Source organism: Giraffa tippelskirchi, chromosome 2, assembly GCF_054371585.1.
Source record: "Giraffa tippelskirchi isolate mGirTip1 chromosome 2, T2T-mGirTip1v1.2.pri, whole genome shotgun sequence".
NCBI classification, from domain to species: domain Eukaryota; kingdom Metazoa; phylum Chordata; class Mammalia; order Artiodactyla; family Giraffidae; genus Giraffa; species Giraffa tippelskirchi.
The window spans coordinates 92,973,642-92,988,968 of record NC_137276.1 but is presented as its reverse complement, the minus strand read 5'-3'; the positions used below and the strand labels follow the sequence as shown (position 1 = coordinate 92,988,968).

Genomic DNA, 15,327 nt, shown 5'->3' with positions numbered 1-15,327 from the left:
CAATCTCTGTGCTCCATTCCTGGTGCCAGCGATCGGTCTGGAGCATGGGCACGTGACACAGTTCTGGCCGTTAGATGTTTGGGGAAGTCCACTGGAGAGTTTCTGGGAGGGCACCCTGGCTTCCAGTAGAAGTGTGCAGGATGGTCCCCGTCTGCCTCTGCATAGTGCCAAGTATGATGCCTGGAAAGTGGTCACCATCTGTGACTCTTGAGGGGAGCCGTCCTAAGCACAGGGGATGGCAGAAAGCCCAGAGATGAAGAGATCCTGGCTTCCTGATGATGCCTTCAAGTTGCTGAATTCAGCCACTCTGGAGCAGCAGTTCCTAACATTGTTAGTCATTGTGTGAGCATGCTGATGGGTCTCTTTGCATTAGCAAGGTTTTCTGTTACTTGCAGCCAAGCCATCTGGATAGCTACATGAATAGTTTGAGATAAAACAAAACAAACAACTCAAAAAGAACAAAGGTTACCCCAGGCATGTCTCATTTATATCACATCTAAGAGTGATACTCAGCCTGGTCAGTGATGAGCCTCGTGCAGTTCACCATGAATATGTGTGTGCTTATTCATAACATCCCTCAGAGGGAGGCCCCATAGAGAGGACCAGTGTTCTTTAGAGCTAGTGGTTAATTCTAGTTAGGGTACTTCTCTGGCTGCTTTAAAAAAATTGAGATAACAATGACTTACAAAGATGGTGAGATACATTTTAGTGACAGATTTTATTTTCTTGGGCTCCAAAATCACTGCGGATCGTAACTGCAGCCACAAAATTAAAAGATGCTTTCTCCTTGGAAGAAAAGCTAGCCATCGTATTAAAAAGCAGAAACATCACTTTGTTGACAAAGATCCATATAGTCAAAGCTATGATTTTTCTAGTAGTCATGTACAGATGTGAGAGTTGGACCATAGACAAAGCTGAGCACTGAAGAATTGATGATTTGAATTGTGGTGCCGGAGAAGACTCTTGAAAGTCCCTTGGACTGCAAGGAGATCAAACCAGTCAATCCTAAAGGAACTCAACCCTGAATATTCATTGGAAGGACTGATGCTGAATCTGAAGCTCCTATACTTTGGCCACCTGATGTGAAGAGCTGACTCATTAGAAAAGACCCTGATGCTGGGAATGATTGAAGTTAGGAGAAGAGGGTGACAGAGGATGAGATGGTTGGATGGCATCACTGACTCGATAAACATGAGTTTGAGCAAACTCCAGGAGATAGTGAAGGACAGGGAAGCCAGACATGCTGCAGTCTATGGGGTCACAAAGAATTGGACATGAGTTAGCAACTAAACAACAAAAAGTATGAACTGGTAGATGGTCAAGAAGTTGGGTGGACCATCCCACAGGGTCATCTAGGGTTCTTCTCTGTCATTCACATGGCTGTTGTCTCCATGGACATCAAGAAAGCTGGCTCACCACTACTCCAGTGTTTCAGAGTGTGGGGTGGGGAGGAAGGAAGGGCAGAGTGGGGCAGTGTAGGCAGCCTCCTTTTACCCAGAATCGCACAGATTACTTACAATCACAATTCATTGGGTAGAACCTGGTCACATGATGACATGGTCACATGATGATGACTAGTTGCAAGGGAGTCTGGGAAGTAGCTGTCTCTAACTGGGTGGCCATGTGTCCAGCTGAAACCTAGAAGATTCTGTTGGTAAGAAAGTGAGAATAGACACTGGAGGAGTGTCTGCCACAGTAAAGAGGCAGACGTGTGAACGTGACCGCAGCAGAGTGCTGGCTGCCACTCTCAGGTTGTGGAGCAGGCATGTGAGCCAGGGGGGCCAGGCTCCCTGAGCAGCCTGGAGCCTTGTGCCAGTTCTGACCTGCCCTTAGCCTGTCTTCCCAGTCAGACAGGGGACTTGTACCAGGTGGTGTTTAAAACCTCTTCAGACTCTGACTTGTTCTGGCATGGCCCCCATGCACAGGCATTCTGCCTCTGGAGTGGGTGCAGAGACAAGGCAGCAGCAGGCTGAGCAGCTGCACGTGGGTGGTGTGTGTTAAAGCCATAAGAGAAGTCACTGCTGACCTTTACTTGGAGCTTACTAGGAGCCTGGAACTGGGCTGTGTCCCTTACGTGGATTGACCCCATGAGCCCTTACACGCCCTGTGATATGGATTGTTCCATTTCATGGATAGGACAGCTGGGGCTCATGAAGGGTTAGAGAAGGAGACCTGGCCATCTGACTCCAGAGCCCACAGACTTAACTCTATGTCGTGGGTAGGACTGGGACTGCAGTGGGATTTGTGAGGTGTGGCCAGGTCATAGTGAGCCCAGAAATCAGGGCCAACTTCGGGGGTGATCTGCAGCATTGATTCTCCCCTTCCATGGTGGCCCCATAGCCAGGAGGGGCTGTTGCCACTCTGTGTCACATCTGGGCATGACACTGTGGGTTACATCACCCCTCACCAGCACAGGGCAGACAACAGGCTATTCTTTGGGAGGAGAGTATTGTGGGTGAAGAGAGGCGTCCAGGGGGGTCAGTGTGGAGCACAGTGAAGAATGTTCCAGGGGGGCTCATCACATGGCTCTCAAGCATCCTTTCAAGTGTCACCCCTGCTGAGAGGGGCAGGGAGACCTGGGCCTGCTCCTGTCCTGTGTTCCCAGAGGAGGCTGTGCTGGGAAGAGGTAGAACCCCAACCCTAGAAAATGATGGTGTATGAAGCAGGCCCGTCCCTCAAGCTGACACTGCTGAGTGGCCTGGTTCCTGACATCAGACACTGCCTCTTGCTCCATCCTGGAGGTCAGTGGCTGTGTGCTCAGAGGGGACTCCAGGAAGGGAGGGGGCACCAGGGGGTGTGCAGTATAGTCCCCTTGGTGGTGGGATTCCTTGGTTTTGTGGGCAGGCTGGCCTAGGTGGGGGGAGTGAGGCTCTTGCAGCCACCCACCTGTTGGCACCAGACCACAGGCAAACTCCACATGGAGGAGCAGACCCAGATGAGGTGAGGGCTCCCTGACCCAGCCCCAGTGGGGTTTCTGGGCAGTCGGCGGTCTCCAGGCACAGCAGACTCACTGAATGTGAAGCTGTGGGGTGGTGCTCAGGCTAACCCACCTCCCTGTTCAGGGTCTCCTCACCCACAAAGATGCAAGCCCTCCTCCTGCTCCCCTCGAGTCAGGACGGTCTCATTTAGGGTTGTTTCTTTGGTTCATTCCTAAAATACAATTATTTTCCTAAAATGCAATTACAAGTGCCTCTGTTCCAGGATGCTCTTAAACACTGAACTTGGGCAGAGCCTCCTGCACAGGAAACCTGCCACCCTCTCTGGACCTATGTGGGTCAACCCCTCCCTCCCCAACTCTGCCTCTCGTTGATGGTTCTAGTGTCACAAGCCTAATGGTCCATTTACTCATTGCTCCACTGACCAGACTGTGAGCTTTGTTTTTTTTTTTTTTTTTTTAATGCTTAAAACCTCAAACATACGCAGAAGTACAGAGGATTATATGATGTGCCCTCTAAGATTCATCACCCAGCTATAGAAGTTGTCACAGTTTGCCAGTCTTATTTCGTTAATTCCTCTTTGACCTTTCCCCACCGACCCCACCCCCACTTCCAGAATATTTTAAAGCAATTCCTAGATCTCATATCCTTTCTCCCATAAGTACATTTCAGATACGAGCTTCAAAATGGAAGAAACTGTGTCTTGTATCCTGCATCCTCGGCACTTTAGAAATTGTTATTGTTTAGTTGCTAAATTGTGTCTGACTGTTTGCAACCCCCTGGGCTGTAGCCACCAGGCTCCTCTGTCTATTCTTCCCAGGCAAGAATACTGGAGTGGGTTGCCATTTCCTTCTCCAGGGATTATTCCTGGCTCAAGGATCAAACCCATGTCTCCTGCATTGGCAGGCAGATTCTTCACCACTGAGCCACCAGGAAAGCGCACTTTGTTTTTTTTTTTCTGTTATTTTTTTTTATTAATTTATTTATTTTAGTTGGAGGCTAATTACTTTACAATATTGTAGTGGTTTTTGCCATACATTGACATGAATCAGCCATGGGTTTACATGTGTTCCCCATCCTGCACCAGCCCTGAGCGCTTGTCTCATGCATCGAACCTGGACTGGCATTCTGTCTCACATATGATAATATACATGTTTCAATGCTATTCTGTCAGATCGTCCCACCCTCATCTTCTCCAACAGAGTCCAAAAGACTGTTCTATGCATCTGTGTCTCTTTTTCTGTCTCACATATAGGGTTATCGTTACCATCTTTAAAATTCCATATATATGCGTTAGTATACTGTATTGGTGTTTTTCTTTCTGGCTTACTTCACTCTGTATAATGGGTTCCAGTTTCGTCCACCTCATTAGAACTGATTCAAATGTATTCTTTTTAATGGCTGAGTAATATTCCATTGTGTATATGTACCACAGCTTCCTTATCCATTTGCCTGCCAATGGACATCTAGGTTGCTTCCATGTCCTGGCTATTATAAACAGTGCTGCGATGAACATTGGGGTACACGCGTCTCTTTCAATTCTGGTTTCCTTGGTATGTATGCCCAGCAGTGGGATTGCTGGGTCATATGGCAGTTCTATTCCCAGTTTTTTAAGGAATCTCTACACTGTTCTCCATAGTGGCTGTACTAGTTTGCATTCCCACCAACAGTGTAAGAGGGTTCCCTTTTCTCCACACCCTCTCCAGCATTTTTTGCTTGTAGACTTTTGGATAGCAGCCATTCTGACGGGCGTGAAATGGTACCTCATTGTGGTTTTGATTTGCATTTCTCTAATAATGAGTGATGTTGAGCATCTTTTCATGTGTTTGTTAGCCATCTGTATGTCTTCTTTGGAGAAATGTCTGTTTAGTTCTTTGGCCCATTTTTTGAAAGCGCACTTTGGATGATGCCCGACACATATTGGCTTCGGGGAAATAAACGTTGTTTTGAATCAACTGATTGACTGGATGAATGAATTGGTTTCAACCTTTAGAGCCCAGCCTGCACATTAGCTGTCACTTGAGTAGCTGGAATGTGAGTGACAGCTGGGAGCCCACAGCCCCCGTGGCGCTTTCCAGGAGGTTCTGGAATCTATCAGGCTCTCACTCATCAGACTTTAAGGTTGGTTTATTCTTAGCCAGGCATCTTTGATTTTGCAATTAAACCCCACTTTGAGGTCACCTTGGAGATGGAGGACAATGAAGATGCAGCTTTTACCTTTGTTTGGTTCATATTTAGTTCACAATTATAGACTTTAGGGTTTTCTTAATTATAATGCTGTATTTACTTGGGCCAAAATGATTAGGACTGAAAAAAAAATCAAAGTATGGAATACATCTAAAGCATTTTCTTTAATACCATATTTCTATTCTTGGTAATAGTATTATAACTACACAAATGAGATAATTGAATGCACATTTTTCTTTCAAATGGTCTTGGTCATGTTTAAAACCCTAAATTCTGTACACTTTGAAGGGGACTCTGAGACTGGAGTCACTAAACGTGGCATTTCCAGCATTTACAAGGTGGCAGTCAGGCCAGGGTTGGACTTGGGAAATCTCTGATGGTAGAATGGTAGCTTGTAAAAATGCCTTTGATATATTCCTTTTTTCCTCTTAATTCAGAAATGGTAATTACCATAATACTGTAATGAGAGCTGCCTATTCCCTAGTGCTTTTTTCCAAAATTACATTCTAAAGTATTTTCTTTCACTCTTCAAATCTATTGTAAAGTTGAATTAAGGTGACTGAGTTTTCTGTTTATCTGTTTTCTTTTTTGCTGCTTCATCAGGGATGCAGAGTAATAATTCTATTTCTGGATTTAAGGTATTTTTTACTTTGTGGGTTTAGCGGTGGGGACTAAAACTGTGCCCAGTAGACATTTGATGACTGGTGACTGTTAGATGTTCAGCCCACAACATGAAGCAGTTGTTTCCACTGAAGTATTTATAGGGGTTGGATTTGATCATGATGCCATATTGAATTAAGAGCATCTTCCATGGACAGTGATGTCTGAGGATTAGGAGACATGGGAGCTATTCTGAAGTAGGTTGCAGTCCTACTCCCCCTACTGATGTGGCAATGACTCTTCCTGTGGACTTTGCTTTCTGGGCTGTGAGTGAGCAGACTGTGGAGTCTCTGCTGAAGGCTGAGTCTCTACTGAGGGCTTAGTCCCGGCTATCACTTGGGATGACTTGGACGAGTCCAGTGGGGTAACTAGAGGAGTTGCAGGAGACCCCAGGGGTGTGTGTGCTCCAAGCTCCCGTGGAGGGAATATGCAGGATTATGACCAGAAGGGAACCCAAGGAATGCCTGATTTCTTGAGTGCCAGAGAGCCTCCTTGCCAGGGATGGGAAGGAGAAAGGGACTCTGGAGAATGGGGCTGGAGCTTGAGCCACAGAGACAGAGTCCATTGGCTGGTAATCCCGTCTTCTGATAGAAGCCGAGACACATGTTCCAGGCTGGAAAACCTGTGGCGAGGCGGGACACCACAGCTGAGTCAGCCCTGAGGAAGGCTGGCATGGCGGGGGCAGGGGCAGGAACAAGCTGCAAACGTGGCTCCCCACTGATGAATGGGGCTGGGCCAGTGAATAGGGACGTGGCGGTGGCCAGGATTTGGAAGGGGAAACACAGTGTGTGGTAGAAGCAGCAGCTCAGGGAAAGGGCAAATCTTTGTGTTTAGATGGTGGAGTTTCTCTGGTGGCTCAGATGGTAAGGAATCCCCCTGCAATGCAGGAGACCTGGGTTTGATCCCTGGGTTGGGAAGATCCCCTGGAGAAGGGAATGGTTACCCACTCCGGTGTTCTTGCCTGGAGAATTCCATGGACAGAGGAGCCTGGCGAGCTACAGTGCGTGGGGTCTCAAAGAGTTGGACAACTGAATTACTAGCAAGGGGGTCTGTATAATTCCTCCAGAGCTGGGGAGCCAGACACAGCACATCCGTGCTTTGTGCCAAGTGCTCTGTGTATTATGATATTTACTCCTCACTGCCTCTGCTCATTTACACTCTTATCCGCAGTCTTATTTAAAGATCATTGTCCTGAAACTTGGCGAAGTACAGTTGTCAGGAGGTCACACAGAAGGCAGTGGTAGAGCGGAGAACTGACACAGTTCTGCCAGCCTCTGAAGCCTCATGCTTTCCACTGTGTTGGAGCTCCCCTGGGTCTTTCCACTGAAGAAATGAAGAAGCGTGCACTGGAGCCAGGCGCAGGCTTCTCACATGGGCACACACCTGTGTACACATACTGCTTACACACAGCGCTTACACACACATTGGGATCCTAGCTCCAGCTGCAAACACAAACTTCAAAGCTATGTGAATTTTGCATTATATCATTGTTATTTAGCTGTTTAAAAAGAAAAGAACAGAGCATGACCTTCCTCTCCAAGTTTTCTAGGAAAATGAGTTCCGGGAGAACAGCATGGAGGTACTTAGCTCAGGGCACAGCATCAGTATGCTGCTCCCTCCCCCTGCCCCTGGGCTGTGTACACACCAGGCTGGGGCTAGCACAAGTGGAAGGAATGAGATTCTGACCATTATCTGCCATTTGGACTGCCAACGGAGAGTTAGAAAGTAGGGGCACAGAAACCCAGAGCTTATCGAGGGGAAATGTTCGGTGTTCCCACATGGAGGCTCGTGTCATCAAGTGAAAAGCCTCAGGTACGTTGTCCATAGCTGGAAAACTAAAAGCAGTAAGGCAGTCACATGATCCCAGCCATCTGGTTAACCCAGCATATCCTCAGTATTTTCAATCTAGCACTAAATATAGCCCCTTTCCCAAAAAGCCCTCAGCATATTGAAGAATGTGGATGAGATGGAGCTTTGGCATGTGGGGCCTGCAAAAAAAAGATGAGGATGTGGAAATCTACACCCCAGCTTAGAATTTCCTGGTAAAGACCCAGAGTGTTTTCTGTCTATGGGAAGAGATAGTTTTTGCTTTACGTATATCAAGCTTCCAAAACTTAGTGGTTGAAAACAGCAGCCTTCATATTTGCTGTGACCTGGGGGTTGGCCACACAGTTCTTTTAGTCTGGGTTGACTCTCCATCTACAGGTGGTGTGGCTGGACTAGAAGGTCTGGGATGGCTTTGCTCACATGTGTGGTGACTGGCAGGCAGCCTGGTTGTTTGAAGAGAGCCTCAGCTGGGAGTGCTTGCCTTGGCCCCACGTGGGCTCATCCTCCAGCAGCTCGCCTGGGTGTCTTCACACGGTGGTCTCGGTGTTCTAAAAGCAGCCAGGGAGGGCAGTGTTCTAAAAGCAGCCAGGGAAGACAAGCCCTAATGCGTAAGTGTTATTCATGCCTCTGTTTGCAGCTTGTCTGCAAAGCTTAGAGAGCTTTTGGCTTGTGGCCAAAGCATAGACCTTGTCCAAGCTTAGAGTTGGTTTGGGAGGAGACTTCCCAAAGCCATGAATACAGAAAAGCATGAACAAACAAACTGGGGGCCATCACTGCAACAAATCAAACCTGTCTATAAGTCTGAGATTTAACTTAGCAAAAGCAGTTGTTTCTACCTGACGCCCACCCGAAGACGACCCTGAACCATATTGTGATTTGTCCTCGTGTAAAATGGCAGTGTCAGGAAAACCATAGACGGCCTCCTTAGCAGCCCTAGCAGCCTCATCTGCCAATGAAGGTGGTGGAAAGTCTCCCAAGAGGCAGGAGGCAGGAAGTGGTTGAAGAGCCAGACCTGGCCTAGTACCAGAAGAAAGTTCTCACCTCGCTCACCCAAGTGCGGAGCAACCAAGAGGCAAGTCTGGTCTTCCAGCTGCAGAGGCAAGAGACATCACCAGGCTCAGAAATTGGGGGTGGGTGGTTTCCCCAGGCAGCAAGGTTTGCATTGCACAGTGAGATGCTGAAGATAGCATTTGAGCTGGAGTGACAGAGCGATGGATGGGGACGAGAACATGCGACCATTTCAGTACTCATGTAGCTGGAGGAACCAGCAAACTGGTTAAGAAACGATTCCTATTTCTCAAGAGGAGGGAGGAAGCAGTAGAGTGAACTGACAGAGATGAGTAGGGGGCACTTCCCTGATGGTCCTGTGGTTAAGAATCTGCCTTGCAATGCAGGAGGCACAAGGGAACGTGGGTTCAATCCCTGGTTGGGGAACTAAGATCCCCACACACCGAGAAGCAACTAAGCCCATGCTCCTTGGACCACATGCCACTGCCAGAGAGCCTACGTGCCACAACAAAAGATCTCGTGTGCTGCAACTAAGACCTGATGCAGCCAAATTAAAACCGAAGAAGAAGATGAGTAGGTAACAAAGCTAGTGACATCATTTTCTTTTGCATACCTACCGTACACTGAGGATTACACTTATTTAGCCTTTGATTTGATCCTCACAACATAATTAGTCCCAAATTACAGATGAGGAAACTGAGTCTCAGAGAGGTTAAGTAACTTGGCCCATGGTCACCAACCTCGGGGTTCTGACCCAGGTGTGTCCACCTCCAGAGTGCTGTGCACTTCATCTGCACGTGCTGCAGAGGTGGTCCCCACACGAAAAGCAGGGCTGCAGCACCCTCCTAACAGAATTCTGACAGACCCTAGAGGCCATCTGCCAAGCAGGAACACTGGAAGATGTTTATGTAAAGGAAAAGGAGCCATTCCAAATGTGGTATTAGGCTCAAAAGGAGGCAATAACAACAGAAGGGAGAGGAAGATATGAAGGAGAGCTCTAGCATATTTATTGCTGGGGGTATGGGGACACCCACCCAAAGAAGGTATTTGCTCTGAACCTTCTCCCTGTTCTGTGATCTAATCTCTAAGCACACACCCCACTCACCTTCCCCAAATTAAAAGGATCCCCTTCTAAGAGGATCATTGTAAAGTAAACAAATCAATTGGGAATGACTGAGGGAGCGAGACGTTCTGAAATCCACAGGCTAGTGAGCCAGAAGCAGTGAGCTGTCCTTGGGTAGCTAAGAAGCTGGCACGTGCTGAGAGCCAACCTCTTCTGTGTACATACTAGAGGCAGTATGCGAACGTGTGGGGTTGACTCTGAAAGGCAGCAGAAAGAGCTTTAGAGGCACACCTCTCATTTCATGTCTGTCATCACCACTTAATAACCTCCTGCCCTTAAGTTTCGGTTTTCGGCTGGCAGGTTTGAAATCACCAATCCTGTCCTCGGGGCATGTCATGGGAAACCCAAGGGAATGGATGGTTTTGAGCAGTTAGAAGCTCCTGGTTCCTGGAGCAAAGGTTGGAGGCTGCCCCGGGGAGGCTGCTCTGAGGGAATGCTGACATTCCACCCCAGGTCAGGTATGATTTGGAAATGCTGCCCAGTGTTTGCAGCTGAATGGCGGCACCTTCTGTGCTCATCCCTGGGGAGCTTGGCCGGGCAGCCGAACCTGTCCCGGGTGAGGAGTAGAGAGGCTGTGACTTGGATTTGACTTAGGTTGTTTTCTTTTGCGGCAGGGTGAGCTGGGGACAGTTACTGTTGAACCATCAGATGAGTATTGCCATGGTCTCTCTCAAGGTCAAGGATATAAGAACATGGACTGTGATGCCTCCCAGACACCCCAGGCAAGGAACTCTCCAGCCTGGATCAGGGGCCCAGAGCCACTTAGGCTTGATGCTCTACCTCTGGGAAAGGGGTTTGTTTACAGGAGGGCTTCACCCTCTTTGTTGCCTCAGGAGGGCAAAACTCTGGGCTGCACGTCAGTGGGCCCACATCCTGTCTCACTGTGATCTCAGCCGCCTCGGGGGTTCAGTGCAGAAGCCCTGGCCTTGGGCCCCTCACCAGATGCAGATTCTGGTGAGCTGCCTTCAGGGTCTGTGGGTTTCCTTGCAAACACCCGCCGGTGGAGGCCACAGGGAGTTTCAGTTTTGGAAAGAGCAAACGTTTATTTTGGAGTCCTAAGTATGTTAAAATCCTGATGGGGTCAGCCAGGGTAATGTGTTGTTTTAGCCAGAGATGTCAGAGAGCTTCTGAGGCAGTTGAGTCCCTACCAGGACAAGGAGGTGGGTGTCCTCAGTAGGACAGATTATCTTGGGACACGAAGCACTGGTCCCTGGAAAGGAGTGGTGACTAAAGGGACAGAAGCAGAGCTCACTTGAAGGTGTAAATTGGGATTCGTTTGTTAACAGGGTTGCTGGATGCTGGACATACAGGCTCATTTGTGAGGTACAGTGTATTTTCATCAGTTGTCCTATGGTAGAAGGTCTGACAGGTCCCTTAAAGGAGTGGTTCTCAAACTCCCCTGTAGGGCCTTGGGTGTGGTGGTAAGGTGGGTGGATAGGGGGCAGCAAGAGACCCCAGGGCTCTGGCTTCTGCCTCATTCCCTGCATAAGTTCTTAAAAATACAGCCTTATTGAGATATAATTCACATACAACTCACCCAAAGTGTATAAATCAGTAGCGTTTAATATATTCATGGAGTTGTGCAACCCTCACCATATTAGCAGGTGAGCTTTTATCTGATTGCTTTTCTATTGTATTTGAAGGAGAAAAAGATTCTGCTGCTAAAATCAGGTTTGAAATAATGGTTATAATCTTGCTGTGGTTAAGAACCTTTTCTGAAGAGGCTGTGATTTTTCAAGTTCTATTTTAAACCCCAGTGAGAACCAGAAAATAAATTTGGAGGTGGGGTAAATACCCATAGCAACCATTCCCTTTTTTTCACAGAATGGACATTTAGAGCCACATTTGGCACTTTTGTGGCATTTTCTGTCCTTTTGCACAGTCCTAACATGGTCAGAGGAAATTAGAATGGTGGGTGGGGCTGCAAGATGACCCATGGATGCAGCTGAAATGGGCCCAGTGGTCCAGGTTGGGGGGAAGGTCTCTAATTAACTTATGCGGCTGCTTGATGTAGTAACATAACTTAGACACAGTCCAGCCATCCCTAAAGATATTAAAGTGGAGCACGAGGCAGTGATTGACATTCAGGGTAATTACTGAGATCAAAGACGCAGGGTCATCATAGCAAAGTGTTCATCAGAAATGGTTGAAGAAGTTGGGGATCAGAATGGGGTATTCATTCCTGGTCCTTGTGAAGACTTCTTGGGTCTGGCATACTATAAGTGCTCAATAAACATCCTGTCCGTTTTTCTTTGCAAAGGCCATGCCGTAAAATCTCCTTGCCTGTTGAGATCAGATAAATGAAGCTTTCCTGAACTGTTTCCGCTCATTAATTTGAAGGGTGCCTTCTCAGCCAGGCTGATTTGGGGGCAGAGACATCAGCAACAGTGCACAATTGTTCTCCGACCGGGATTCACACTGCCCTGCTGGAGGACAGGGCTGATCAGATTCTTTTCAGTTGACAAACTTGGTTTTCCACCTCGGAAACATGTTTCTTGCCTCTCTTCTCTTCACAGGACATGTTCCTGATCTGAGGTGAAACCATGAAGAGAAGATAAAATAAACAATAATGCTTTTCCGCAATCGCTTCGTGCTGCTGCTGGCCCTGGCTGCACTGCTGGCCTTCGTGAGCCTCAGCCTGCAGTTCTGTGAGTGTGGTTATGGGTGCTGGGAGGGTAAGGGGGCTTCTCTGTGGAGTAGAAGCCCCCACAGGGAGGAAACACATAGGTCCCAAAGCCTTTGTTCTTTTTTTTCTTTCACTTTTTTTTTATTGAAGTATAGTTGATTTACAATGTTGTTAATTCCTGTTATACTGCAAAGTGATTCAGTTATACGTATATATATGTGTGTGTGTGCTGTGTGCTTAGTTGCTCAGTTGTGTCCGACTCTTTGCGACCCCACGAACCATAGCCTGCTAGGCTTCTCTACCCATGGGGATTCTCCAGGCAAGAATACTGCAGTGGGTTGCCATGCCCTCCTCCAGGGGATCTTCCCAACCCAGAGATCGAACCCAGGTCTCCCGCATTGCAGGCAGACTCTTTACTGTCTGAGCCACCAAAAAAAGAATGTGTGTGTGTGTATACATCTTTTTTTTTTTAATACTCTTTTCCATTATTGTTTATCGTAGGATTTTTTTTTTAATTGGATAATTGCTTTACAGTTAGTTTCTGCTTTACAGCATCATGAATCAGCTGTAAGTATACATATATCTTCTCTCTCTTGAGCCTCCCTCCCACCTACCCCCCATCCCACGCTCTAGGTCATTACCTGTGTTCTTTAAATAAACAGTGAGGTTTCAAAACAACCCAGTCTTTTTAGTGTTGGTGCTAGTGGTGGGTGGGTGTACATCTTTGCTTGTGAGGAACAAGAGCAATCACTTGGCCTCATGACATACTTTTGGCTTCTCCCTGGATTCCTCAACTGCCTGGTTATTCCTGGATCCTTAGCTCAGGTTCCCAAGGTGAAGACAGTGAGTGATCAGCTTGTGTCCTCATGCTGGGCCACAGAGCAGAGATGCTTGGCTTGGGGGTTGAGTGTCCATTATCAGAGAGGGTAAGAGGGATTAGGTCCCAGTACCAAACTGGGCAGCAGGGACTGTGCATGGGAAGCCCAGAGTGGCAAGGCAGCAGCATGGCTGAGGAGGCCAGTCCACAGGCCTCACCACCTGCCCTCAGCCCATACCTGGGGGCCTGTGCTCAGGCTGAGCCCCAAATCTTTGCCCCCTACTGCTCCCTAAGAATGGTGGTCCTCAAACACAGATCCAACCAGGCACTTCCTTGGTTGTAACCCTTCAGCAGTGGGTCTCTGGGAGGCACCTTGCCTTCCTGGGACCCCTGTCTCACCTTGAACTCTACACCACAGCCTTGCTGAGTGGCTTGGCATTCTCTGCACATCCAGGCTATTCTCTGTGCTTGGAGCCAGTCCATCCACCTGGACTGTTCTCCTCACCTCCCTTCTATCTGCCTCCCATCCCATCCTTTCCTCTACATGGTTCATTCACCCCTTTCTCCTTCAGGAAGCTTCCATCACTCCCCACCTGGGTATGGGCTTCTTGGCTGTACACCTGGGGTGCTCTGAACTTGCCCCACCCACTCCTTGCACTAGCCCTGAAGTGAAGTGAAAGTCGCTCAGTTGTGTCCAAGTCTTTGAGACCCCCTTGTAGCCCGCCAGTCTCCTCTGTTCATGGTATTCTCCAGGCAAGAACACTGGAGTGGGTTGCCATTCCCTTCTCCAGGGGATCTTCCCAACTCAGGGATCAAACCCAAGTCTTACGCATTGCAGGCAGATTCTTTACCATCTGAGCCATCAGGGAAGCCTTGCAATATCATAATTTTTCAGTTCTGTGTCTTTTCCTTCTACAAGACTGGCTGCTCTTTGAGAACAGGGCCCGTTTCTGCTTCCCTCTTTAACACAGGAACCAGCACTGCCAACCACATATGAGGTGCCTCAGGATTGTTTCAGTGAATGAATGAATCTACACCTGCTCTGGAAAGCAGGTGAACCCTATTTCTCTGTCCTTCTGGTGCTGTGTACTTGTAAGCCAAGAAAATATCTGTGCAATGCTGGTAATTGTATTTTTACTGCTGCCTACCTGCCCTCCACTTTCCACCTCACCCTGGTGTGTGGGAGACAAGTGCTTGTCCCTCATCACAGCTTATGACATCTCTGGGAGGAGGTGGCATTGCTGCCACAGTCTGCATGATGGGAGGAAGGGCAGGTGGCCAGAGATGGGGGATGTTCTGAGTGTGCTGAGGGACATGGGAAAGGCTTGGCCTTCAGAATGAGTGGTTTGAAGGGAGGAGGCTTTGAGCAAATTTCCCTGCCTCACCTCTGATTTGTGACATATTCCATGCACACATCTAGTGCATATGACAGGCACTTCTAATAGTAAAGAGAAGTAAAAGTACTCACTTTATCCTTCCAAAATAAGAAAATAGATTAAGAGAAGGTGGGCATAAGAAGTTTAAAGATACTCTAGATGGTTAATGAACTGTAAAAAGAAAAAATCTTTTCCAGAAAGTGTGTTTGGAATCAGTCATTTAATTGTTTGTAGCTTTTCATTAAAAATTTTCCATCCTTTGCTTGGAGAGGTAGGATGTTTCAATCAACCTTGGTTCTTAGTTTGAGACACTAATAGGTTCTGAGACGTGAGTGTGGGTTACTTGTGTTTGCTGTGTCTCTCTTGCATGAGGTGGTTTCCACATCACTGAATTGGCCTGTGTGTTTTGCTTATATAACTCCTCTGAAAGTACCTTCTGTTTTAGGAGAGCCAATTTTCAGCCGTACTTATTTTAGGGAAAGTTTTTCAGGATAAATTGGCCAGCCTGGGTCCGAGGTCTTTATTCTTCAATGCGTTGGGTGTTTGGAAAGATATTAAGATATGGACCTTCTTACTGCTCTTCTGCTTCTAGGTAAACTGTAACTTTGGAATTTAACAATTTCGGTGAAAATTGAGTTAAATTGCTTTATTTATTTAATCACTTTATTGGTCGCTAATTATTATGCTGTAAGAAACTGAACTAATTCATAATACAAAGATGTCTGCTTAAGTAACACTTATATTTTCATTCTTACCCTAAAATATAT

The 15,327-nt window shown here is 47.4% G+C and overlaps 1 protein-coding gene across 12 annotated transcripts in view; it reads left to right on the top strand.

Moving 5' to 3' along the window:
• PXYLP1 (2-phosphoxylose phosphatase 1) overlaps window positions 1-15,327 on the top strand; it is a 157,123-nt gene that overhangs the window by 43,159 nt on the left and 98,637 nt on the right. For all 12 annotated transcript variants that reach the window (XM_081569662.1, XM_081569663.1, XM_081569660.1 and 9 more), the window contains one exon: window positions 12,258-12,389. In XM_081569662.1, the coding sequence (XP_081425788.1) occupies window positions 12,311-12,389 (79 nt within the window). In that variant the 5' untranslated portion in view covers window positions 12,258-12,310. The remainder of the gene's footprint in view (window positions 1-12,257; window positions 12,390-15,327) is intronic.